Here is a 26,825-nt window from a genome sequence, read left to right as displayed (position 1 = left end):
TTTATGGACAAATTATACCAATATTAATTCATAAACATTTGTAGAGCAAGTTTCACTGCTTTTGTGAATACTATCTTATTTGACTCACAACAGCTCAGGCTGGTAGATATTACCTTCAACTTATCTGGTAAGAAAACTGAGACCAGAATAGGTCAGTGAATTAACTGCCGAAAGTAACAGGGATAATAAGTTATGGGAACAAGTCTGATTCCAAAACCTATGTTCTTTTCACAACACTACAGATCCTACTAGGAGCAGATCCAGATTTTATGGGGCTTGAGGTATATATAATTTTGGTGGACAGCTTCAAGAAAAGAAATACAAAAGTACAATACAACACTAAGTGTGATCCTGTGACTACACTGTTAGGACCAAGTGAGGGACCTTTAGAGTTAATCTTTAGGATTCAATTTCATGGTTTTCCGTGGTTACACATTTATTTAGTGCTTACTATATGCCAGACACTAAAGTAAATACTGACTTTATTATCATAACAACTCTATGGGGAAGGTACTGTCCTTGTTTTACAGAGCAGAGAATGAGGGAGGGTCAGAGAGGTAAAATGATTTGCCTAGGGACAAAGAGCTAGTTAAGTGCCAAGTATCAAAGTTGGAATTCAGATCTGATCCTGGGTCCATATCGTTAATCTACCACACTATGCTCCTCTATAAGCCTTCTTTTGAGGTTTCCTGGGAATCATCTTATTTTACTACTTACCTTTACATTCCATTGTTCTGGTCCTGATAATTCACTTCTGAACTAGTCCTAGTTTGTCTCCCTAATTCAACTCTCCTACCGTCTACCCTGAACGCTGCTACTACCCTAACAGTCCTGAAGCACTGCTGTTCTAAATCCTGACTACCTGAAACACCTGAAGAGCCTTCCTTCTCTGCATTTATCAAAGGTAAAAAGCGATTACTGCTTATAAGCAGTACTTGGCTATAGAGTCCATACTGTCTTCTAATGTGCTGAACTGTTACTGAAAGCTTCTTGTTGTGTAAAACAGAGGCAGAGTGGGAGAGAGGAAGAAAGCACACGGAAGCGTTCAGAATTTTATCCTTCAATCCCCACTCCATCAATCTAGGTTCCTCACTTGCAAAACAAAAAGCTGAAGGCCAACCTCATAGGGTTGTAGAGGGAATTAAGGAGAAGGGGAGGGGAGGAGAGGAGGGCAGGGTTAGGGCAGGCTCCAAGTACTTGTCAGTGTTGGTGGATTTCTACCTGACTCACCCTCCCCCAAAATTTGTAAGGCAGGGGCCTTGATTCGTACATTCTTGGCATTTCTCAAAAGAAATACCTCTGAGACATCAGAAGCACTCCATGATTATTTAATTTGATCACTTCAACAACACCATAGGATTGTGAGGATAGTTCAGGTGAACTGCTAAGAATACAATCGGCCCTTCAGAACTGTGAGCTATAATTATATTTTGTCCCAAATCCTCAGCGTCCCTAAAAAGTTGGCCTCTCTGCAGTCTCATTTCTTCATATTTCCGACACACAGACCCTCCCTTGGGACCAGTGTCGCCACCGTCAGACGTGCTCTTCTCTCCCGACTTCTGCCTTTACACCCACCATTCACCAAATGCTACAGACCAGGCTCTGTAGGAAGAAGGTTCCATAAATTCTCTCATCAAAACCACCAAAAGCCCTTCTGAGGTCGCTTCTACTACTGTTGCCATTTTAGGGAGCAGGAAACAGGCCCTGAGGGTTTGAGTGACTTCCCCGAGGTCACGGAACTCAAGCAGCAAGCCCACAGCCCACGCTCTTAACCTCTAGCCCTCGGCCTCTTCCCGGGTCGGAGGTGCACTCGCGTCCACTCAAGCCCCGCCCAGTCCCCCACTTCCAGTCACTTCCCTGCTCTTCCGCGCGCCCATCTCCCCCCACACCTGAGTCAGGCCCCTAGGGGCACGCCCCATCCGTCCTTAGCGTTTTCCCCCTTTTCTCTGGCAGAGACTGAGGGCGAGATCGACGTTGGTGTCCCAGATGCGAGTAGGCCACCCCGAGGTCCTCCGACGGCTGGCCGAAAGGGCAAGTCCTCCACAGCAGTGCGGCAACGCGGTCGGCGCTGCATAGCGGGGGAGCAGCTTTCGGGTCTTGCCGGGCCGCCGGTCACGTGGCGAGGAGGGGGCGCCAGCGCGCGCGAGAGAGTGAGCGGGCGCGCGCCTGAGAGCTGTGGAGGCGCGAGTCGCGGTTCGGGTGTGAGTGTAGGGGGGAGGGGGCGGTGGCCGGGAGGGCCGACTCCGCCCCCTGTGCGCATGCTCCGGCCCCGGCCAGTTATAAGGCAGCCTCGCGGGCCCGGCCCGACAAAGTGCTGGCGAGCTGCGACGTGACTATCCTGTAGCGTGGGTTCCCGGGCGAGCAGACGAGGCAGCCGGTGAAAGACGCTACCTGGACCCTGGGCCCTGCGGGACTCCTGCCGCGCTGCGGCGTCACGTTCACGCTCGGCGCCGCGAGCCGCGCATAACGGTTAGTTGGTAACTGGCGGCCGCGCGTTCGGCCGGGACCCCGCGGTGCCCTTGCTTCCTCGGCTGGGTCGGAGGGAGCCTCGGGGGAGTGGAGAGCTTGGTCTCCGGGGGAGGGGAAGCGGCCGGGCGGGGGCATCTTGGCCGCAGCAGCCACGTGGCCTCGGAGCGCAGCCTTGGTGAAGGAGACCCTGAGGCGCTGGGGACAGCGCTTCTCCCAGCAGAGCTGCAGCCCCGTTGTCAGGTGCGGGCCACCGGCCTGGTCGAGGAGTTGGATCGAGGTGCTGGTGACCTTGGGGAAGTCGCTTCCCTCTAGTCTTAAGTAGGCTGCTCCGGAGATGCTTTTGATCTGGGAAAGGATCGACGTGGGGCCGATTCACGTGGTGCCTCCAGACTGCTGGCGGCTTTCTCCCGGGGTAGGGACTCGGGGCGGGAGTTATTTTGGACTCGTGGCACGCCCGCCCCAACCTCCTCGGCCAGCCAATCCTTGTCCCACCTGGCGAGTTGGCGGTAGTGGCCTGAGGGAGCTGCAGTCCCCGCAGCCTAGGCGTGACTGCAGTGTCTGAGAGGAGTTTGACGAGGGGACATTGCAACTGGCAGACGCCCGGAGTGGTGCTGACGGGAACTCTTTTGTCATTCAACCTGTAGCTGCAGAACGTCCGCCGCAGCGCCCTCGCTCTGGGGCTTTAAGGCCGGCCCTGTCGGGAGGAATCTGAAGCATAGCGTTATACTTGGTCTGATGCACGCTTTTTGTTCCAATTACATCCTTTTTTTCCACGTGCGTTTTAACATTTCATTTATTTGTCATGACTTATTTGGTGCGACAAGCAATTAGTTGCCAAAACTAGTTTGTAATTAATCTTAATCAAAAAAACAAACATTACTCCCCAAAAAACAAACGTTACCACTTTAGTCAAGTTTCCAGTTTGCTTATAAACTAGGCATCTACTGATAACAGTAAAATGTTGACAAGCTACTTTGTCAGAACTAGTTTTGAAATTTTTTTTTTCAAAAATTATTCTGGTTTCGAGATAAAACGTGTATATTTCAGTGCCCTGATAAAACAGATGTGGGTATAGTTAGAGGAATGTCGTGATAGGGTGAACTCTGAATTGTGTGAGAGTTTGAAAGAGTGTAAGTAGGAATTAGCCATTAATAAGCAGTTTTGATGTCAGCTACCAGATCAGTGAGGTGATGCAGAGAGTATGTATTTTAGTGTAGTTTTTTAGTTAGGCACGAAATATACCTATAAATCCGAGTTTTATACCGTAGGGTATAATTTTGCCTTCAAATTGCCATAGATATGATAAAGAATTTAAGACATCTAGCCCTTAAAACAGGTATTAGGGTAAGTATTAAGCAAAAGTTGCACTTCAGTAATTAGATAGATGCTGTTCTTTCATTGGATTGCAGTGATCCTTGTTAAAAATGCAAGTTAATGGTCTGGGGAGCATTACCTGAGATCTTCATAGCTGAATAGGTTCAGAGGTTTAGTTGTAAGCTTAACATAATAGGCTATAGCATACCTAAACAGATTAAAAAGGAAAAAGGATCATGCCACCATAGGATGAACCAACTGATCAGTGTGTTTCAATAGTTTACATATTTTTAGCATTTAAATATTAATGCATATAACTCTGGAAAAGATGTTAATGACCAGCTCAGGGAAACCTCAGTTTCCCTTATTTTATAGGTTAGGAAACTAAGGTTGGAGAGGGTAAGTGACTTCTCATCTTAGTTCTGAAAACTTTTTAATGGTTGGGTGGAGATTATGTGTCTTTTGACTCCCATTTAGTGAGTTTGGTGCTCCTGTGCATTCTCTAAAATTATAAATATAGATATGAATTATCTCATGCCAAAAAACAGTTATTTTGAATAATAACTTCCCAGCTTCTTATGTCCTTCATTCCCACTATATTTTACATCCACTTCATAATATGCATTCCTGTGCAGGATTTAGGTCCCTGTAAATGCCTACATGGCCAATCTCATTTTGTTAGAGGGCTAGGGAGATGCGACTTGATTTATTATTGGCTGCCAGGCACTAGGATTCAGAGAGAGCTAGGATTCATCAATGAACAAGTTCATCACTCCCAGAGTTTATGGTGTAACTGGAAAACAAATAATATATATAATTACCAGAACAAGTACTTTTTTTTTTTTTTTTTTTAAGAACAAGTACTCTTTACAAACAAGTATTGAGTATATATATGATCGAGGAAGTACAGGTTCCTTTGGGAACAAATACTGTATTATGTAGGTGTGAGAAAACTCCCAATTTAGTATAGAAGCAAAGGTAGGCCTCTCCGAGGAAATGCTATTTAACCCGAGAATTGAAGGATGAATAGGAGGTAGCTAGGCCAGGGAGTGATAGTGGAAAGAGCATTACAGTCATGAGTAAAGCTCATGTCTAGCTCATGCTAAAGCTGCAGTCAGAGTACAGGGTACATTAGAAAAACGGAAAGAATTTCACCAAAGCTGAAGTATGAAGAGGGAGCAGAGAGAATGGGGAAAGATGAAAGTAGACAATATCTGGGCTTCCCTGGTGGCGCAGTGGTTGAGAATCCGCCTGCCGATGCAGGAGACACGGGTTCGTGCCCCGGTCCGGGAAGATCCCACATGCCGCGGAGCAACTAAGCTCGTGAGCCATGGCCGCTGCGCCTGCGCATCCGGAGCCTGTGCTCCGCAATGGGAGAGGCCACAACAGTGAGAGGCCCGAATACCGCAAAAAAAAAAAAAAAAAAAAAGAAAGTAGACAATATCAGATAATGAAAGGCCTTATTAGTCATCTTAAGGAAATAGGGAATGGACTAGGTAAAAAAAACTTAAGTGCTTAAAGTTAAGCACTTAAGGAAGAGTGCACCTGTCTTGAAGCTAAATGAAGCAGTTTAATGGTTTTAAATGGGGCTGGAAATAGCATGATCAGATTTTGAATTTTAGGAATATCACTCTGGATACAAAGTGGAGAATAGGTTGGAGGGAGGCTGTTGGGGTTTTGTGAGACCACAGTGATGGACAAGATGGACAGTAGTGGGAAGATGGAAGAGAGAGGGGAACAGACAGGATTCAGTGATAGACCAGATGTGGGAGACTGGGGAAGCAAGAGAAGTTAAAAATATCTCCCAGGTTTCTAGCTTGAGCAAATGAGTTTATTCTTTTTCTCCATTTAACCAATATGGACATTTAGAGGTTGTGTGACTGCCCAGGGCTGTTCAACTTGTAAGGGTTGGAAACAAGACTCAAATCCATTTTTGTCCTTTCTGTGTTTTTGCTGTTATTGATAGTGATTTTTTTTCCCTTCTACATAATTTATTATGGAAAGCTTCAAACCCAATTGAAGTTTCAAACAACCATTACTGTTTCATCTGTACTCCTACTTACTCCCTGCTGCCCCCTACTGGATTATTGTGAAGCAAAACATAGATACGCATTTCATCTGTAAATATTTCAGTATATCTCTAGAAGATATGACTCTTAAAAAACCATAACCACAATACCATTATTCCACCTTTAAGCATTAACATAACCAAATAGCCAGGCAGTATTCAAATTTTCCTAAATTGTTTTCAAAGTAAGTGGTCTGTTTGATTTGGCATCCAAATTACATTTGGTTGGTATGTCTTTTAAACTACAGGTTCCCCTTTTCTCTCTTATTTTCCTCATAAGTTATTTGTTGATGGAACCGGGTTATTTTTTCTGCAGTTTCCCTCATTCTGGAATTTGTTGAATGTCCCTCTGGTATAGATTTAACATGTCCTAGTTTAACATGTTCTCCTATCCCTCGTATTTTCTGTAAATTTATAACTAGATTGAGGTTGGATTTCTGAGAGGAGGCATGGTGTGGTGGAGAGGGCAAATATAATTCATAGGTGGTGGTGTGTATTTTTCCATCAGGAGGCATATGATGTTTGGTTGTCCCTCATTCTGCTATATTGATGGCCTAGTTCCGTTATTTCATTAGTGGTTTGCAAATGGCAATAATTTAATTGTGCCTTTAATTCTAACATTCCTTCATAATTGATTAGCTAAAATACCTCTATAAAAGAGAGGTAGTTGGAATAGGAAGGTCAAGTTAAAAGTTTGTGTGCTTTAATACAATATCATATATGATCACAACACTTTGTTTTTGGAGAAATGTATTTAAATGTATCAAGGTACATCCTCTTTAAAAAGCCAGTACATATTTTGTTAGGTTGTTTTTTAGCACTTGATGTTAATGTTTCGAATAGTTTTTAGTATTTGGGGTATTTAGAATTTCTGTTCTTAAATTGGTAGGGATTCTTTTGGTCTTTGTTCTTTCTTGAAGAGCTTATCTGTTCCCATAGCTTTGGGGGAATTTCTGGTAGAATCACTCCCTACCAAATCTAAGTCTCTAGCTGTAACCAGATTACAGATTTTAAATTTCTTGAGGACAGGGATTGACTACTCCAGGTAGCCAGACTTAAAATCTGAGTCATTTTAATAGTTCTCCAGTGGGCCCCCACTCTACCAAATGCAATTAAGTGCCAGCCCCTTCTCCCCTTTGTCGTCTCATGTCCATTCCTTCCCACCCCATTCTACTCCCCTTTTTCATTCTTATTACTGCTTCCTAATTTAGGCTGCTGTCATCATTAGATTGGTACAGTGGCCTTTTAAGTTGTATGTTACTCATCCTTTAATTTGCCCTGACAAATTTTTCTCCATGCTTTTTTCCTCTAATTTTTTTCTTTTACCTCTCCCTCTTCTCCCTCCTCTTCCTCCTCTTCCCCTTTCCCTTCCCCTTCTCCTTCCCCCCACCTCTTTCTCCCTCTCTGTTTTTGGTTGTAGGATCCATTTTATAATGGATTTATGGCAGAGAGACTAGTGTGGGTGACCTGTTTGAGCCATAGTGTCTTGCAGACAAGTGATTAAAATAGCAATAATGATCTTATAGAAATGGTGATTTCTCTCCTGGGGTCACAGTATGTACAATAACTACATGAGTTAACATCCAGGACAGTGTGACTGGCTGCATGGGCTAATAAGCCTTTGAAGACTGCTACTGACCTTTTATGCAGAAACAGTAGGATCCAGCTCCTTTGGTTGTCCACACTCCCCTATTGCTGATCACAGCTACTCATAATGTTGAATCCGATTTGATTACAATGATTTAGCCTTCATATAAAGGAGAAATTCCTCAAAATATACAGGCATTGTAAGCTGCATATTTGATTATTTGTTGAAAAGTATTTCTTCCCTGTGATTTTGTTTTTCTTATGTAAATCTTCGGAAGATTTCTGAGTGAAGGCCTGATGATGCTGTTCTTGTGTGTTAAACTATCTTGGATAATAACAGAGCTTAAAAGAGCTTTTGTAAATTGCCTTGAGCTTTTGAGAATGAAAGCTAAGTTTTTACTTTATTAACTTTCTCTTCTGTTCCCCAGAGGTTTTAACCTGGGATCTGCAGATTGATACTCCATGTTGGATGGAATTCAGAGAGTCTGTGAACTTGGTTGGGGAAAAAATTACATCTTTTCATTATTAACCTCTAAGTAAAATTTAGAATTTATTCCAACTGAATGCAGGCAACAAAGTATAGTAGTTTTGGCAGTACCTGTGACTTTGTCACCAATAGAAATCACATATTTTCGTATCATGATACAGTGGCTGCAGCTATCTTGAAATTGTTCAAATTCATTACTACTTCGCTGTGGTTATTAGACCCACTGCTAGATCTTACCTAATTTCTTACTTTAAAAATCACATTATTATATCCAATTTTAAATGTTTTGACAATAATACCTTTGTATACATTTAAAAACATTCTGATAAAGGCTTCATAGGTTTTATCACACCGCTAAAGGAATCTGTGGCACCAAAAAAGCTAAGAACTGCTGCTCCTAACTCCTGTACTTCTGTTCCTATGTGAGAGTAAAGTTAGCCAGAACCTGTGATGCAACACAGCACACAACTCATGATGTCACAGTTATGTAAATTTTTTGGCCCTTGACTTTTATGTACTAAATCATAAATTCTGATCTCACAAATGAGAGGGAACAAAATGCTTGTGTATATGCTAAGGGAGAGTAAAATGATTTTCACAAATTAAGGCAGAATAATTTTCCCTTGTATTTAGGAAGTATATGTTTAAAATTACTGTTTCCAAAGGAGTTCCGTTTTAAGGGCCATAACTTAAATAGGATAATGTGTGTCGTCATCATCTTGGGGGATTTCCTTGCCCTCTTTTGGGTGCTTCAGCAAATGTGCTTAAAACTGCTTCAAATCTTGTCTTCAGCAGCTCGCTATATTAGATTCAGGCCTTTATTTTGCTCAACTGGAGGAACCCCTAAAGATGTTGATGAATCTCAGGTTTGAAATACCTACTCTGTAGGTTAGAAATACACTTACTATTATTATTACACTTATTATCTATTGTGATTGTGTAATGATGTTATTTGTATTTACTGTATTACCTAGAGAACTACTTACTTGATGTATTAGAGGGAAGAGGAGTGGTTTAACAAATTACCTGTTTCCAGGAAAGTAAAACATTCATTTGAAACTTAACGTATTTTATATTTATTTATTTATTTATTTATTTATATATTTTTTATGGCTGCGTTGGGTCATCGTTGTTGCACGCGGTCTTTTTCTCTAGTTGGGGAGAGCGGGGACTACTCTTCGTTGCCGAGCACGAGCTTCTCATTGCGGTGGCTTCTCTTGTTGCAGATCAAGGTCTCTAGGAGTGTGGGCTTTGGTGGTTGTGGCTCGCAGGCTCAGTAGTGGCGCAGGGGCTTATTTGCTCTGCGGCATGTGGGATCTTCCCGGACCAGGGCTCGAACCCTTGTCCCCTTCATTGGCAGGCGGATTCTCAACCACTGCGCCACCAGGGAAGCCCCTGAAACTTATGTATTTCTAATAAAGGAACTGATTATTATCTTAACGAGAACACATACTGTCAGCAATTTAAAAGGCTTTTTAGGGGCTTCCCTGGTGGCGCAGTGGTTGAGAATCCGCCTGCCGATGCAGGAGACACGGGTTCGTGCCCTGGTCCGGGAAGATCCCACATGCCGCGGAGCAACTAAGCCCGTGAGCCATGGCCGCTGGGCCTGCGCGTCCGGAGCCTGTGCTCCGCAATGGGAGAGGCCACAACAGTGAGAGGCCCGCATACCGCAAAAAAAAAAAAAAAAAAGGCTTTTTAGGGCTTCCCTGGTGGGGCAGTGGTTGAGAATCTGCCTGCTAATGCAGGGGATACGGGTTCAAGCCCTGGTCCGGGAGGATCCCACATGACGCGGAGCAACTAGGCCCGTGAGCCACAGCTACTGAGCCTGCGCGACTGGAGCCTGTGCTCCGCAACAAGAGAGGCCGCGATAGTGAGAGGCCCGCGCGCCGCGATGAAGAGTGGCCCCCGCTTGCCACAACTAGAGAAAGCCCTCGCACAGAAACGAAGACCCAACACAGCAAAAATAAATAAATAAACTCCTACTCCCAACATCTAAAAAAAAAAAAAAGTTAAAGAAAAGGCTATTTAAGTTTAATAACAGTATATTTTGAGGTAATAACGCCAACTTTTTTTTTTGTGGTACGCGGGCCTCTCACTGTCGTGGCCTCTCACAGGCTCCGGACACGCAGGCTCAGCGGCCATGGCTCACGGGCCCAGCCGCTCTGTGGCATGTGGGACTTTTCTGGACCGGGGCACGAACCCGTGTCCCCTGCATTGGCAGGCGGACTCTCAACCACTGCGCCACCAGGGAAGCCCCCGACTTCTTTTTGATGCATCTTTAGTCTCTATTCTTAAAAAGCTTTGCAAGTAAACATTTGAGAATGGTGGATAATGCTTTAATGCCAGACAAACAGTACTCAGTTTTAATACTTACTTTTTTGTGGTTTGTCTGTTACTAATAAAACAAACAAGAAAACAAACCAACTTAGTTCTTTGAAATAATGAGGGTCAAAGGTAGCATAATAATGAAGTTCAGGCTCATTCAAAGGATATTTATTAAACAATTATGTGTATAAGAAATTACTAGAAAGGGATGGAGAAATATATATTTAAAAATACGGTTTGAAACTTTTAGGAAGAGAATTAAGCTTTGAAATGAAATGTCAGCATATTACTATGTTGCCTCTAGTCTTCAAAACTTAGATTTTCAGGTGAAACTAAGTATAATGTTAATTTTTTCTGAGTTCAACTTAGACTTTTGCAAGAAAAGGAAAAGCTTTCTTTGTTGTTTGTCTTTTAATGAATTGTAAATCTCCCCATTAAGCTTCAGAACACCTGTAGTGAAGTAGATTCTAACTGAAATACCACCAATTATATTCAAGTATTGATTTATATTCAAAGTAACATAAATGACACAGTTTTGACATCACATCTATTTGAAATTTTAATTCAGCCTATATTTCTTCTTTAGATTTTGGAAGAGGATAGGTCATATATTAATAAATTGAAATGGCCCACTTAGATCTTGACTTGTTGAATATATATTTGCCTTGCTGTAGAAAACAACATATACAGGTATTCCAAAATATAGCCTGGAATTCTGCCAAGCAAAACCTGCTTTTGGAGGACACAGCCTCCAGCTTCCCTTTCTTCATTCACTACTGCTCACATTCTTATGTTTTATATAAATTTGAAATGGTTTTACATTTGGAAACTCTTACCCAAGCAAGAAATAAATTAACATGTGAAAGGGAACAGGACTTGGTCTCAACATGGACAATAGCTAGTTTTTTAATCTGCTAGAATCAGGCAGAAATGAAGCATTAAAGAAGGCAAAATCTGCTGGTGTAGTAATAACTCAGAAAGTGATACTGATCAGATAAGTTCTGTGCCGAAAGTTGTATTCCATAATTTTTTTCTTTTATTAAAACAAAACAAAATACCTTTCTGCCTGTGTTTCTTAGAGTTCCAGAAAGCGTAACATCACTGGAGGGTTTTTTCTGGTTTCATATTTTTCCACACTTCTCAAAAACTGGGAGAGTCAGATTCTTTGAATCCTAACATTTGGTCATGGGGGAGGGGTTAGTTGGTTGTTACTTTTTTTTGGCCTCCCTGCACAGCTTGTGGGATCATAGTTCCCTGACCAGGGATCGAACCCAGGCCCACTGCAGTGAAAGCATGGGGTTCTAGCCAATGGGCTGTCAGGGAATTCCCTAGCTTGTTGTTGAAACAATAGCCTCTGTCCTTAATTCATGATCTACAAGCACACACCAAATCTACTTAGGGAAATAGTTACTTACAGAGGAAGAAACAAATATGCAACTTCTTATCTTAGAGTTTTCAGCATGCTACCCAAGAAGCATTGAGTTAAAATGTCATGGAGGGGATTAATTCCATGTGGCAAGGTATATTCAGAAAAACAATAGTGATGTTGATGGGCTGGAACAGAATTTTAGCATTAGATAAATTTATAATTATGGTATTGTCAGTTAATGAAAAAATAATTTTATTTTTGCAAATTACTAAATGCTTGTGTCACACCAATATGTGGACTTGGAAGAAAATTATACTGTTTTTGCTTTTGTTCGTTTCTGAATTGATCTTTAACACTAAGGTATCCTAAAGCATTGGTGCCTCTTGTAAGTATAAATTTTAGTTGTGTCTGATGTAATAAAGAATTGGTTCTACTAACTTCTCTTAAAGCTTTGATAAAGCAACTATATTCCAATTTTTTAAAAAGGCTTTGAAATATCCATAGAACTTACTTTCTTTCTTTTTTTTTTAAATGAACAAACAACTTTGTTTGTCTGTTTAGGCCGCACAGCATGGCTTGTGGGATCTTAGTTCTCCAACCAGGGATTGAACCTGGGCCATGGCAGTGAAAGCACCTAGTCCTAACCACTGGACGACCAGGGAATTCCCCCATAGAAGTTATTCTCTAATCTTTGGACATCTTCATTTGCCTCCTTATCCCCATATGTAAGCCCCAGCATTAAAGAGCACTTAAACTAACTTGATCTCATGGTTTTTTAGTTAATTATGCTTCTATTTCCTAAAATGTATTACAGATGTACAGTACTTTAGCTCCTCTGTTGTGTGACTTTGAGGGTAGCCTAAGTGCCTAGCCACACACATTGAGGTGGAATAGTGCCCTGGAAGTTAGGGATTTGCAGTGAAAAGTAAAAATGAATTTGCCACTTCTTTGACTAGGTGTCCACCTTTTACCCAAGGATTTTAATTAATGCTCAGCCCTAAATAATCCACAGACTTGTTATATTGGAGTATTAGCTGCTTTTTGTGTGTGTGTGTGTGTGTGTGTGTTACGCGGACCTCTCACTGTTGTGGTCTCTCCCGTTGCCTGTGCTCCAGACGCACAGGCTCAGCGGCCATGGCTCATGGGCCCAGCCACTCCGGGGCATGTGGGATCTTCCTGGACCGGGGCACGAACCCTTGTCCCCTGCATCGGCAGGCGGACTCTCAACCACTGCGCCACCAGGGAAGCCCAGCTGCTTTTTAATGTAGAAAAAAACGTAATGTTATTGTCTGTCTTAAAATAAACCTTACCATTGTTGACATACACTGTTCTCAGAGTTCCGAATATTGGTATGATTCTTAAAGTGTTTTTGCCACAAAATACAATGAAAGAGGAAAAATAGGCTCTTTTTATTTTTTACAATATGAATCAAAAGCCTTTGAATTTTGCAGAAATTCCATATCTAAACATCTGTCCTAAATTTCTAGTTCACCGCAGTAGCTTTTTTTTGTTTTTTTGATGTGGACCATTTTTAAAGTCTGTATTGAATTTGTTACAATATTGCTTCCGTTTTATGTTTTGGTTTTTGACCATGAGGCATGTGGGATTTTAGCTCCCTGACCAGGGATTGAACCCCCACACCCCCACACGTTGGAAGGCAAAATCTTAACCACTGGACTGCCCAGGAAGTCCCACCATGGTAGTTTTTATAGAAGAAAAAAAAGTAATAACCCATATGTGCAACAATAGGTGATTTTTTTTTTCTTTTTTTTTAAAAGTATGGTACATCCATAGAGTATTTAGCAAATAGTTTATCTCTCTTCAAGGGTAGTTATGTATAATTTCTTGTAATGTTGTTTGGAATTACCCTGAAAAGGGAGATTCAAACTGTTGGAAGTTTACAAAACCAAGTTTAAGTTCTTTGTATGCCATTTGATCAGAATCATGCATTGCAAAACTGCCAAGTGTTTGCCTAGCCAGTTAGAGTAGTTATATTTTACTCCTTTTGAAACTGCACACCTCAGATTGGGACTCGAACCCTATCGTACCTCTCAGCTGGGACTTGAACCCACAAGCTCTGGCTCAGGAGGGTACTCAAATCCACAATCTCTCAGCTGAAACCACGCACCTGGTCCCAGGACTTAATGAAGCTGAGGTTCTTTATATCTCAGTGCAGAAGAAATTCAGCAAGAGGCAAAGCGATAGGCAAGAAGTAGATTTATTAAATATAGAATGCTTGGAAGGACACAAGCAGGCAGGCAAGAGGCTCTGCTCCAGAACCAAGTGGGAAAGCAGGTTGATTTAAGGAGATACACACTCCGTAGACAGAGTGTGGGCCATCTCAGGAGGTGAGAAGCCCAGGGAGACACACATTCTATAGACAGAATGTGGTCCATCTCAAAAGGCAAGAGCAGCCCTGGGAGATACGCACTCTACAACACACTCCACAGAGTGTGGGCCATCTCAGAAGGTGAGAGCAGCCCTGGGTTATGGGGTTGTTGGTTTTTATGGGCTGGGTAATGTCATAGGCTAACCAGTGGGAGGATTATTCCAATTATTTGGGTGGGAAGGGGCAGGGATTTCCAGGAATTGGGCCACTGCCCATTTTTTGGCCTTTTATGGTAGGCCTCGGAACTGTCATGGTGCCTGTGGGTGTGTCAAGTAGCATGTACTAGTGTATTACAGTGAGCCTATAATGATGCTCCAGGTCCACTGGAAGTTGAATCTTCCACCATCTTGGGCCTAATCAGTTTTTGTTCTGAATGGCTATGACATTCTTTTAAAAGTTGTGCCCTGGGAATTCCCTGGTGGTCCAGTGGTTAGGACACGGGGCTTTCACTGCCAGTACTCAGGTTTGATCCTTGGTCAGTAAACTTAGATCTTACAGGAAAAAAAAAAAAAAAAAAAAGCTTGTGCCCTGCCACCTTCCCTCCTGTCTCATTTTCATTAGTACTTTCTGCTTGTTTGTGGGGTTTTTTTTTAATTTGTTTTTTGTTTTCTTCATTTTATTCAATTTCAAAATGGAAAAGAAGGCAAAAGGAGTTTTCCTAGACCTTGAATCATGTGATTTACCTTGCGGCAAGTGGTTCTGAAAGCCATGAAGCTGGACTAAGGCCAGTTATAAAGAGCAGTAAATTAGCTAGTTCAGCACCAATAGCTTCAGTAAATCAGCGTTTCTGGATTTGAATGTGTCCATGTGAGGTTTTTTAAATTTTATTTATTTATTTTTGGCTGCATTGGGTCTTCGTTGCTGTGCGCAGGCTTTCCCTAGTTGCGGTGACCAGGGACTCCTCTTCATTGTGGTGCGCAGGCTTCTCATTGCGGGCGGCTTCTCTCTTACAGAGCATGGGCTCTAGGTGCGTGGGCTTCAGTAATTTTGGCTCACTGGGCTCAGTAGTTGTGGCACGTGAGCTCTAGAGCACAGGCTTAGTAGTTGTGGCGCACGGGCTTAGTTGTTCCATGGCATGTGGGATATTCCCGGACCAAGGCTCAAACTTGTGTCCCCTGCGTTGGCAGGTGGATTCCTAACCACTGCGCCACCAGGGAAGTCCTTGCATGTGAATTTGAAACCTAAAACTGGTCTACACTTAGTAACAAATTCTTTTCAGATAATTGATTTCAGATGCTTTCTGTTTCTTTTAATTTCACATACTGGCCATTGTCATTTTAGGAAATGACAGTGGCTTTGTTTTAAAATGTTGCCGGAGAAAATAATGAATACTATTTCCAGGGGCTTTTCTAACTATTTTGGAGTAGCGGCAGAACATGAGGGGTAGGGAGCTCAACTTTGGTTTTCCAGATGTTTACTTGCACGATTCCTGAGAGTTATGAGAGAAGGAGAGAAATCAGAAAATCTAGAAGGTGGTTCTTGTCACCATGTCACCATCAGTGCTAAGAAAAGTTAGGGTTATTTATTGTTTCCTTCTGTTCTTTACCCTATCACTTTTTTTTTTTTTTGACACGCACTGTACCTCCTTCAATTCTTTTTTTAAAAAATATCTTTATTGGAGTATAATTGCTTTACAATGTTGTGTTAGTTTCTGCTGTACAACAAAGTGAATTAGCTATATGTATACAATATATCCCCATATCCCCTCCCTCTTGAGCCTCACTCCCACCCTCCCTGTCCCAGCCCCCTAGGTCACAAAGCACCAAGCTGATCTTCCTGTGCTATGCAGCAGCTTCCCACTAGCTATCTATTTTACATTTGGTAGTGAAAAAGGAGGCAAGAATATACAATGGAGAAAAGATAGCCTCTTCAACAAGTGGTGCTGGGAAAACTGGATAGCTACATGTAAAAGAATGAAATTAGAACACTCCCTAACACCATATACAGAAATAAACTCAAAATGGATTAAAGACCTAAATGTAAGGCCAGACACTATAATACTCTTAGAGGAAAACATAGGCACAACACTGACATAAATCACAAGATCCTTTTTGACCCACCTCCTAGAGAAATGGAAAGAAAATAAAAAATAAACAAATGGGAACTAATGAAACTTAAAAGCTTTTGCACAGCAAAGGAAACCATAAAAAAGACAACCCTCAGAATGTGAGAAAATATAACAACCCAATCCAAAAATTGGCGGAAGACCTAAACAGACATTTCTCCAAAGTAGCCATACAGATTGCCAACAAACACATGCAAAGCTGCTCAACATTACTAATCATTAGAGAAATGCAAATCAAACTACAATGAGGTATCATCTCACACTGGTCAGAATGGCCATCATCAAAAAATCTACAAACAATAGATGCTGGAGAGGGTGTGGAGAAATGGGAACCCTCCTGCACTGTTGGTGGGAATGTAAATTGATACAGCCACTATGGAGAACAGTATGGAGCTTCCTTAAAAAACTAAAAGTAGAACCACCATATGACCCAGCGATCCCACTACTGGGCATATACCCTGAGAAAACCGTAATTCAGAAGGATACATGTACCACAGTGTTCATTGCAGTACTATTTACAATAGACAGGACATGGAAGCAACCTAAGTGTCCACTGACAGATGAATGGATAAAGAAGATGTGGCACATATATACAATGGAATATTACTCAGCCATAAAAAGGAACAAAATTGACTTATTTGTAATGAGGTGGATAGACTTAAGTGTCTGTCATACAGAGTGAAGTAAGTCAGAAAGAGAAAAACAAATACCATATGCTAAGGCACATATATGGAATCTAAAAAAACAGTACTGATGAACCTAGTGACAGGACAGGAATAAAGACGTAGACATAGAGAATGGACTTGAGGACACAGGGTGGGAAGGGGAAGGTGGGACTAAGTAGCATTGACATATATACCATATCTCTTTAAAAAAAAATCTTCCTGTCACTTTCAGGCAAATACTAGAGAGTCATAAAATAATAGCTAAGCTAATAATAGGAAGGCTACTGTGATTAAACTTTAATCTCTTTTAGCCTCTTGACTTGAGTATTCCTTCTTCTCAGTGGGGCTCTGAATACTGCGCCAGGGGGCCTGCTCACATAATTTACTTTCTGAATGAACCCTTTTGTTTATAGCTGAGATTTGGTCAGTTTAAAAGAAAATAGTGTGTTTAGATAATGATATTACACACTTTCTATTAGGTACCATCAGAATTTTTAAGTTAGGAAGGACAGCCATTTGTTGGATGGTGGCAGAACTGTGTTGAATCCAGGCTGGTTTTTTGAAGTGTTCTTTTGAAATTTGGATACTCTTATTTCTTATACTTTTTATTTCCTAATGAGTCTTTTTAAAGCTTCTTGAAGTTTTAAATCTTAAGTTTTATACTATGGAATAAGGTATTATTAACTTGATGAGGCAAGTCTTGGAAACTAAAAATTGTAACTCCTGTAACTAACTGGGACAAATCATAGCTGGCAGCAAAGCTCAAAGTTTAATCACGTCCAGCACGTATTAGCCGTTGGAGTCAGAGCTTGATGTGTTAAGCAGCTCTACCGTCTGTGTGTGGGTGTCTCTCTCCAGTGTGTGCAAACATTCTGAGGCAAAGTAATCTTTTTAGTGGTTCTTTGATTGAAAAATTTCAAGTGCTTTTCTCTTTTTTCATAATTAGATGAAGGAAAAACTCAAAATTAATGCCCGGAGCCATTCTGTTTAACATAATTTTAGAATCCATACTGTTTCCTTCAGCAGAACTGAGCTGTTAAATAGCTTTTATTTATATTCATTCCAGTAGAAATTTAAGGAAGATTCAACATGTAAATATTTTTGTCCCACCTGAATCATAGGTAAGTGAAATGTCCTAGGACGAGGTCTTTACTCTTTCAACTGGGTTATATTTTTAATGGAATTATTCTCCAGATTCTCGGATTCAGATACCCTTAACTAAAAATCATCTCTCCTGGGCTTCCCTGGTGGCGCAGTGGTTGAGAATCTGCCTGCCAATGCAGGGGACACAGGTTTGAGCCCTGGTCTGGGAAGATCCCACATGCTGCGGAGCAACTAGACCCGTGAGCCATGACTACTGAGCCTGCGCGTCTGTAGTTTGTGCTCCGCAACAAGAGAGGCCGCAATAGTGAGAAGCCCGCGCACCGCGATGAAGAGTGGCCCCCACTTGCTGCAACTAGAGAAAGCCCTCGCACAGAAACGGAGACCCAACACAGCCAAAAACAAATTAATTAATTAATTAATTAATTTTTAAAAAAAAAGAGTAGCTCCTACTCACCACAACTAGAGGAAGCCTGCACGCAGCAACAAAGACCCAAGGCAGCCAAAAATAAAATAAATAAATTTATTTTATTTCTTAAAAATCATCTCTCCTGAGAATAGAGGCCTGAGGTCTGCTGCTTCTCCTTTTCTAATTTGCTTTATCCAAAAGCCCTTAGATCCACTACACAAGGAAAGTATAGCTCTCATTTATCCCAGATCTTACTGTGGTTCACTGCCACAGGCTGTAAAAATCTCTGGGGCCCCCAAAGGAGGGAACATTCCAGAATACATAGTCCCAGAGAGAAAGAGTCTCGTGACAGGGGTTAAGCAGAAATATTGTAAGAGGCAGGACCTTATTCTGTCTGGACAACCCACATCCAGTTGGAGCTCAGAGGAGTGGAAGGAGGGACTGGTGAAGAATCAATATTTGAATATATGGTGGCTGAGAGTTTTTCAAAATCGATGGGAATTCTGTTTTGTCGGTGTGATTATCTGTTAGTTTTATAATCTGTGTTTTCTCAATAGTTTTTTTTTTTTTTTTTTTTTTTTTTTTTTCCGGTACACGGGCCTCTCACTGTTGTGGCCTCTCCCGTAGCGGAGCACAGGCTCCGGACGCGCAGGGTCAGCGGCCATGGCTCACGGGCCCAGCCGCTCCGCGGCATGTGGGATCTTCCCGGACCAGGGCACGAACCCGTGTCCCCTGCATTGGCAGGCGGACTCTCAACCACTGCGCCACCAGGGAAGCCCTCAATAGTTTTTTTAAAGATTTTTCTCTGGCTTGTTAGATTTCCTTAAACTGTAGGTTCATATTATTCATCAAGTCTGGAATATACTTAGCCATTAACTCTTGAAAATTATCTCTTCCTACTTTCTCTATTCTCTTCTTCCAAAGTCCCATTAGATGTTTGCCAGATCCTCCCATTCTAAACTCCATGTTTCTAAACCTTTCTCCTAGCTTCAGAATAAAGGTCTCCCTGAATTTTATTTTCTTAAAACCCATCATCCAGTTCATTGTGTTTCTTCCCAGCTATGTTCAGTCTGCTGGTTAACCTATTAATTTTGTTGAATATACTTTTCATTTCTAGAAGTTGTTTCAAATTAACTAGTCTTTTTATAGTATTTTGTGTGTGTGTGTGTGTTTTCTTTTAATGCTTTATTATTTCATGCTTTTAATCATTTTAAGTATCCATATCCAATGGATATAGTTCTGGCTGCATTGGATTGGTTTTATTACTTCACTCATGGTTAATTGATTCTTGATGGGTTTTTTTGTTTGTTTTGTTTTGTTTTGTTTTCCAGTACTCGGACTTCTCACTGTTGTGGCCTGTCCTCACAGGCCTAGCTGCTCTGCAGCATGTGGGATCTTCCTGGACCAGGGCACGAACCCGTGTCCCCCCTGCATCGGCAGGCGGACTCTCAACCACTGCGCCACCAGGGAAGCCCTCTTGGTGTGTTTTGAAAATTTAGATTGTCAGCTTATACTTGGTGGAGCTTTGTCTGTGGGAAATCTTTGCTAGCAAAATCAAACATAATATATCTCTGGAAGAACAATGGAGGTTTCCCACAGATGTTGCCGTGCCAAGCATAAGCTCAAACAGGCCTGCAGTTGTGAATTCTCAGAAGAGAGTCTTCTCTCCTTTTCTTTATCCTCTTCCTTTTCCTATTCTTTTCTTTTAACCATCCAGATAGGCAAGACAGAGGAATTCACCTGCCATCATCTTTTCCTTCTGTATTATGTCCCTCTGCCACCAGAGTTTATCCTCCTTACCACTGCCCTTGATTATATTTTTTGTTTTGATCAGCTGTATTGAGGTATGATTCACATACAATAAAATGTGCCAATTTAAGATGTACAATTCGATGAATAATTACTGCCACAACCATAATAATAGAGCATGTCCATGACCAAAATCAAGTTCTCTTGAAACCCTTTTGCAGTCAGCCTCCTCTCCCCAACCCCCGATCTGTTTTCTAGTACTATAATTTTGTCTTTCCTAGAACTTAATGTAGGCTCATGTCTAGCTTTTTTTCACTTAACATAATGCATTTGTGATTTATCCATGTTCTTGCATGTGTTGGTAGTTGGTTACTTTTTATTGCTGAGTAATGTTCCATTGTATGGCTATACCATGATTTGTTTATCCATTCAGTTCTTTATGTACATTTGGGTTTTCAGTTTGGGCCATTGTGAATAAAGCTACTAGAGAGTTCTTATATACATCTTTGTGAAGATCTATATTTTCATTTCTCTTGGATAATACCTAGAAATGGCCGGGTCACATGTTAAATGTATATTTAACTTCATAAGGAGCTGCCAAAATGTTTTCCAACTTGGCTGTATCATTTTGATTTACCACCAGCAATATAGGAGTTCCGTTTGCTTCATATCCTTACCAAGTCTTGGTATTCTCAGTCTGAAATTTGGTCATTCTACTAGAGATATATTAGTATCTCTATTAGGATTTTAATTTATATTTCACAAACGAATAACAATTTTTAGTATTTTATCATGTACTTCTTAGGTAAAGTATCTTTTCAAATCTTTTGCACATTTAAAAACTGTGTTGTTTGTCTTTTTGCTATTAAGCCATAAAAGTTCTTTTTATATTCTGGACATGTCTTTTCTTGGATATATGATTTGTATATATTTTCTCCCAATCTGTAGCCTGAAATTCAATTTATAAACTTTTTGTATGTGTGTGGCTGTGTTGGGTCTTTGTTGCTGCACGCTGGCTTTCTCTAGTTGCGGCGAGCAGGGGCTACTCTTCATTGCAGTGCACGGGCTTCTCATTGCGGTGGCTTCTCTTGTTGCAGAGCATGGGCTCTAGGCACGCGGGCTTCAGTAGTTGTGGTGCACACGCTCTAGAGCGCAGGCTCAGTAGTTGTGGCACGTGGGCTTAGTTGTTCTGCGGCATGCGGGATCTTCCAGGACCAGGGCTCAAGCCCGTGTCCCCTACATTGGCAGGTGGATTCTTAACCACTGCGCCACCAGGGAAACCCCAATTTATAAACTTTTAAATTAACATGTTGCCATGTGCCTTCAGAAATCTTTGCCTAGGGCTTCCCTGGTGGCGCAGTGGTTGAGAATCCGCCTGCCGATGCAGGAGACACGGTTCGTGCCCTGGTCCGGGAAGATCCCACGTGCCGTGGAGCAACTAAGCCCGTGAGCCATGGCTGCTAGGCCTGCGCGTCCGGAGCCTGTGCTCCGCAACGGGAGAGGCCACAACAGTGAGAGGCCCGCATACCGCAAAAAAAAAAAGAAAAAAAAAAAAAAAGAAATCTTTGCCTAAATTTTGATTTTTTTCAAATCATAGGGGTGGGTTATCTATTTAGTTGTTTAATTTCTCAGTAATATTTTGTAGTTTTCAGTATACACATCTTATATATAGTTTATCAGATTTATCCCTGTTTTTTGGTCCTGTTGTAAATGTTTAGTTTAGTTTTTTTTTTTTAATTTTCAAATTCTGATTGTTCTTTGCTGGCTTATAGAGTTGATTTCTATTTATTGGTCTTGTATCCTGAGATCTAGTTAAGTTCATTTTTAGTTCTAGTACCTTTTTTTGTATATTCTTTAGAATTACTTACATAGACAATTATGTCTTATGTAAATGAAGACAGCTTTACTCCTTCCTTTCTAGTCTTTATGCCTTTTATTTCTTTTTCTTGCCTGCACAAACTGACTAGAAAGAACCTTTAGTACAATGTTGAGTAGAAGTGATGAAACCTATATCCTTGCCTTTAGGGAAACTTCCCTTTGGGACTGTCTTCTTCCCACCCCTACAATGTCCATTGTCTTAAATCATATTTGAAGTGTTCAGATGGATTGGAAGGAACAGTATTTAGGAGATGACTTCTACACTACTTCTACACTATGAAGTTAGGATTTGTGTTTTAGACTAAAGAATGCTGTAGCCAAGAGTGAGTTTATCATCTGTGACCTGTATTTATTTATTGTATAATACAGTCTGAGTGGAGATAATTTGAAATGGACATGCTAACATACTGTTGTAGGATGAGTTATAGTATAGGGTGGAAGTTGGCTTTAAATAAATTAAAGGAGACCTTCATGAGAAAATAGGTAAGCCTACTATCAAACATTCCCATCTTCTTCCTATTCATAATCTAAGTTTCTTTTTCTAACCTTGCCATTCATTAGTACTAGGTGGCTTCAAGAAAACGGGATAATCTTTGATTTGAAACTACCATCTTTTGACATTATAGTTTAACTTGTGAGTTTAACTGTATTGATTAGTTTCGTTGTTTAGGAGTTTAACCAAGGAAGTTAGATAAAAGGAAACTTTTTCCAGGTCATTAAGTGAAATTCTTATGTGTTCAGAATGATCTTTTATTTTGCAAATTGCTACATCTTTTTTTTTTTTTTTTTTTTTTTTTTTTTTTTTTTAATGCGGTACGCGGGCCTCTCACTGTTGTGGCCTCTCCCCGTTGCGGAGCACAGGTTCCGGACGCGCAGGCTCCGCGGCATGTGGGATTTTCCCGGACCGGGGCACGAACCTGTGTCCCCCGCATCGGCAGACGGACTCTCAACCACTGTGCCACCAGGGAAGCTCTTTCCTATTACTTTTAAGTCAGCATATTAGGAAGAGAAAGTCAGTATTGTAGAATACATGGGAAAAGGGAAAAACCTATAAAGCCTGTATTAAAACCTGAAACTTTGGGCTTCCTTGGTGGCGCAGTGGTTGAGAGTACGTCTGCCGATGCGGGGTACACGGGTTTGTGCCCCGGTCCAGGAAGATCCCACATGCCGCGGAGTGGCTGGACCTGTGAGGCATGGCCGCTGAGCCTGCGCGTCCGGAGCCTGTGTTCCGCAATGGGGAGAGGCCACAACAATGAGAGGCCTGCATACCGCAAAAAAAACCCCACAAACTTTTGTAGGGTATGTGTTATGTGAATTTTGCAAGCAGATAGTCAAATAAGACATTTATTTCCTTATTTAGTTATTAATAATTTGAGGAATTATATTAACTGCTAAGACAAGAAGACTTATTTGAAATACAAAGGCTACATTTATTGAAAAGGATTTGTTTCAGTTATGGTTTCTTAGATGGTGAGGAGCTGTTTTTCTTTAAGCTACTAAAAAATGTGGACAATATCATGGCTCTGAAGTCACTTTTTCTGATAACGTCCTTAGAAGATAATGTATATTGGCCAAGTAACGTGGAAAAATAGTTCAGTTACTTGAGAGCTAGGTGTAAAGGGTGCTTTGTTGTTGGGAATGCTAGGTGGGAGTGTTTTATTGCTGATGTTTTATTTAAATTTTGTATCGTTTAGATATTTGGATTTGAACTGCATTTTGGGATTTATCTACACTGAAAATGCCACCGGCAGTTGGAGGTCCAGTTGGATACACCCCCCCAGATGGAGGCTGGGGATGGGCAGTGGTAGTTGGAGCTTTCATTTCCATCGGCTTCTCCTATGCGTTTCCCAAATCTATTACTGTGTTCTTCAAAGAAATTGAAGGTATATTCAATGCCACCACCAGTGAAGTGTCATGGATATCTTCCATCATGTTGGCTGTCATGTATGGTGGAGGTAAGTACCCACTAAGGCTTGCTGTTTTAATTTTCATTAAGCAACCAGATGCTCTGTTTTAGGTAACTTTAAAAAAAAAATGCTTTATTCGGTGAGGTGTTTTGAAATGGTATTTTTCAGAGCTTTATGTTTAGAGTCACATTTTTTATTCTTGTTAACAATGACAACTCTTGCTTTGTTCGTTGCACTGTACTATTCTGAAACAGAAATAAGAAATTGTGAGGATTTGTTCCATTCCGTATCATTGAACTTAAAGCTCTCAGAGGGAAAAAAATTTTTTTAAACTCTCAGAAAAATGACATGTGCACAACTTATTTTTCTTATTGCTCTCTGCTAGACTCTTGAAGTATAAATGTAAATAAAGATTTTTAAAAATTGATGTTGGGAGAATTAAAGTAAATCGGGACAACCTGAATAGCACAGTTCAAAGTCTCAGGTAAAAATCTTTTCCTAGTGTTAGAATTAAAGAACTGGATAAAATCCTCCTTGTTTTTGTTCCTTGCGATGTAATTAGTCCTAAAGCATTTCAGCTACATCTTAAACTTAAGTTTTATCATTTTTTCCATTTCTGTTTTCTTTGACATGTTGTGAAGGAAATGTGGAGAGTAAGTTGCTTACCTTAATATCATTTAAAATACTGTGGGTTTGTTTGTTTGTTTGCCTTGGAACATCAAAACACAATTTAACATGTAAAAGTCAAAACCTCCCATAATAATAAAATATGTAGTTGCTTAGTTTGCAGAGATTCGAAAGTTAAGTGTATGTATTTTTGGGGATTGACAGGGTTTCATGTTGCTTATTTAGCCAAGCTTTCACTTTTTAAATCATAATTTAGTGCCTCAGATTATTTTCACATGAGCTCTTTAATAGCCCAATATAAAGGTTCTGCATTTCAACTGTAAAACCTTAGCTTAGGTTTCTAATCTGGTGGCAGATTCAACCAATATTTATTAAGCCGTATGCACATAGTCCTCACAAGGCTAGGTGTGAGTGATAGAGAACACTGATCTTGATCCCTGTGCTTGGGAAGTTTGTAATCCTCTCGAGACAATAATGTAATCTCATGAAACAGGAATAAGTATTTGAAGTCCGTAAATTAGTTCAGTACTTAATCTCATTGCACAGAAAAACGGGTTTTTTGTGCCTTTTAAATTTTGAACGTATGCCTGTTTTGTCTATTGTAAAATTAAGTACTTTTTAAAAGAACGTAAGTGCTAAATTATAGTACTTACTTTTTTTTTCATGAGCCCAGAGAAATCAAAAGGAATTTTGGACATTTTCTAGCTTCTGAGAACCAATAATTTTGGAGGCTCTGAACTTGATCTGCTAGGATTTCTAATCAGGTGTTGACTGATGGCTTGAAGAAATGGGTGTAAATATTATCCATAGGTACTCCAGGTGCTCAGTGTACCTTTAAGCTGATTACAAACAAGAGGTTCACATGTTGCAATTCTAAGGGCAAGAGCTTGAGAGCCGTTTGCATTTTGCATCAGAAGTAAGTGATGTCAGTTGTGCTAATTGCACATGACACTTTCTTTTGGGAAAACAGTTCCTTCTTTGTCCTCACCCAGAGATAACTAGCACGATTCTCTGAATTTGTGTTATAGTAGGCCTACAAACTGTACCCTGCTCTATTTTTAATGATAGCTAATTGGGGCCATTCTTCCTGAAATAACTCTGAAAGATAAATTGCATATCAAGAGCCTTGTGGCATAATTTTTACTAAATGTGTTATTTTGTTTTGTTTGGCTTCTAGGTGGTATGACCCCATAAGAATTATACTTAAAACTGCCTTAATTCTTTAACTTGTACATTTTGGCCACACCCTCAACACTAATATGTTTTGAGTTGTGTGTGGTGTGGGTTTTTTTTTTTTTTTTTCTTTCTCGAAACCAGAACATTTATTGCATGACTAATAATTGAAATCCTTAAGATGAACTTGATGCTGCAACAGCTGCCCTCTTGGGTTTAGGTGTTGTTCCTTTACGGAATCCATGCCTGAATCTGCGGTATACAATTTTTAGGTGCCTCATTCGACCAGTCCCGGTGGTATTTCGTCTTTTAGCTTTAGCACTCCAGTTATACTTGCTCTTCCGCTTGGCAGGATAGCCACATTTACCACAGGTCGACTTCTGAAGGTGGTAGGCCTTAGAGCCACAGCGGCGGCACAACGTGTGCGTCTTATTCCGACGCTTTCCAAACGAGGACGTTCCCTTCATCATCCCGCTTCTGCCGCCTAGACCAAAGAGACTGAAACCGACTTGTGTGTGGTTTAGGGTTCAGTTTTCCTTCCTCCCTCCCTCCCTCCCTCCCTCCCTCCCTCCATGTGCTTTGGTTCACAGATACATACTGATACTTGTTAAAAGTATATTTTTAAAGGAGAAAATCTTAGTTACTTACTCTTAGTTTTTCCTTTTTTTAACATGAAAGAAAAGTATGGGGGGTGGGAGGAATTGGGAGATTGGGATTGACACATATATGCTATTGAAACTATGTATAAAATAGATAACTAATGAGAACCTACTGTATGGCACAGGGAACTCACTCGGTGCTCTGTGATGACCTGAATGGGAAGGAAATCCAAAAAAGAGGGGATATATGTATACGTAGAGCTGATTCATTTTGCTGTACAGTATTGTAAAGCAAGTATACTCCAATAAAAATTAATTTTAAAAAATGAGAGTATAAATTCACATATTTTCAGTTCCACAGTAATGTCATCGTAACATTCCTAGTTTAGAACTTAAAATACTGCAAACTTTACAGCATTAACTTCAACTTCACAGAGTCAACAATGTGGCAATATTTTTTAATCTTTGTAATTCTGACTATACAAAAATCTGTTTAATGACTAATTTATATGGACATATTTCATGAATATTCTTTCAATATTTAATGCTTTCATCATACATAAGCTGTAAATTCAAATTATTTCCAGAGCAGCTGTGGCCTAATATTTTTCATGAAGTGACTTAAAAGTTCAATGAGAACTTGT

The 26,825-nt window shown here is 40.8% G+C and overlaps 2 protein-coding genes and 1 pseudogene across 2 annotated transcripts in view; 1 reads left to right on the top strand and 2 right to left on the bottom strand.

The window, feature by feature from the left end:
• Nucleotides 1-1,307: 1,307 nt before the first annotated feature.
• On the bottom strand, nt 1,308-3,102 carry LOC136793554 (uncharacterized). Its single transcript, XM_067025559.1, has 3 exons — nt 2,962-3,102; nt 1,890-2,814; nt 1,308-1,602 (listed from the first exon to the last, which is right to left on the bottom strand). Exons 1-2 carry the CDS (start codon nt 3,100-3,102, stop codon nt 2,278-2,280), a joined length of 678 nt encoding a protein of 225 aa, XP_066881660.1. The 3' UTR covers nt 1,308-1,602; nt 1,890-2,277.
• SLC16A1 (solute carrier family 16 member 1) overlaps nt 1,848-26,825 on the top strand; it is a 40,144-nt gene continuing 15,166 nt past the window's right edge. The window contains exons 1-2 of the mRNA XM_059060937.2: nt 1,848-2,469; nt 23,570-23,830. Of these exons, the coding sequence (XP_058916920.1) occupies nt 23,614-23,830 (217 nt within the window). The 5' untranslated portion in view covers nt 1,848-2,469; nt 23,570-23,613. The remainder of the gene's footprint in view (nt 2,470-23,569; nt 23,831-26,825) is intronic.
• LOC131754943 (large ribosomal subunit protein eL37 pseudogene) lies at nt 25,728-26,085 on the bottom strand (annotated as a pseudogene).

This window comes from Kogia breviceps, chromosome 1 (genome assembly GCF_026419965.1).
Source record: "Kogia breviceps isolate mKogBre1 chromosome 1, mKogBre1 haplotype 1, whole genome shotgun sequence".
Taxonomy (NCBI): Eukaryota; Metazoa; Chordata; class Mammalia; order Artiodactyla; family Physeteridae; genus Kogia; species Kogia breviceps.
This window is presented reverse-complemented; position numbering and strand designations above follow the sequence as displayed.

Coding starts and splice junctions, on each gene's coding strand:
- LOC136793554 (XM_067025559.1), bottom strand. CDS start 3,102: ATGACAAAAGAGTTCCCGTCAGCACCACTCCGGGCGTCTGCCAGTTGC. Junction 2,815..2,961: donor CACTACCGCCAACTCGCCAG/GTGGGACAAGGA, acceptor ATCCTTTCCCAG/ATCAAAAGCATCTCCGGAGC.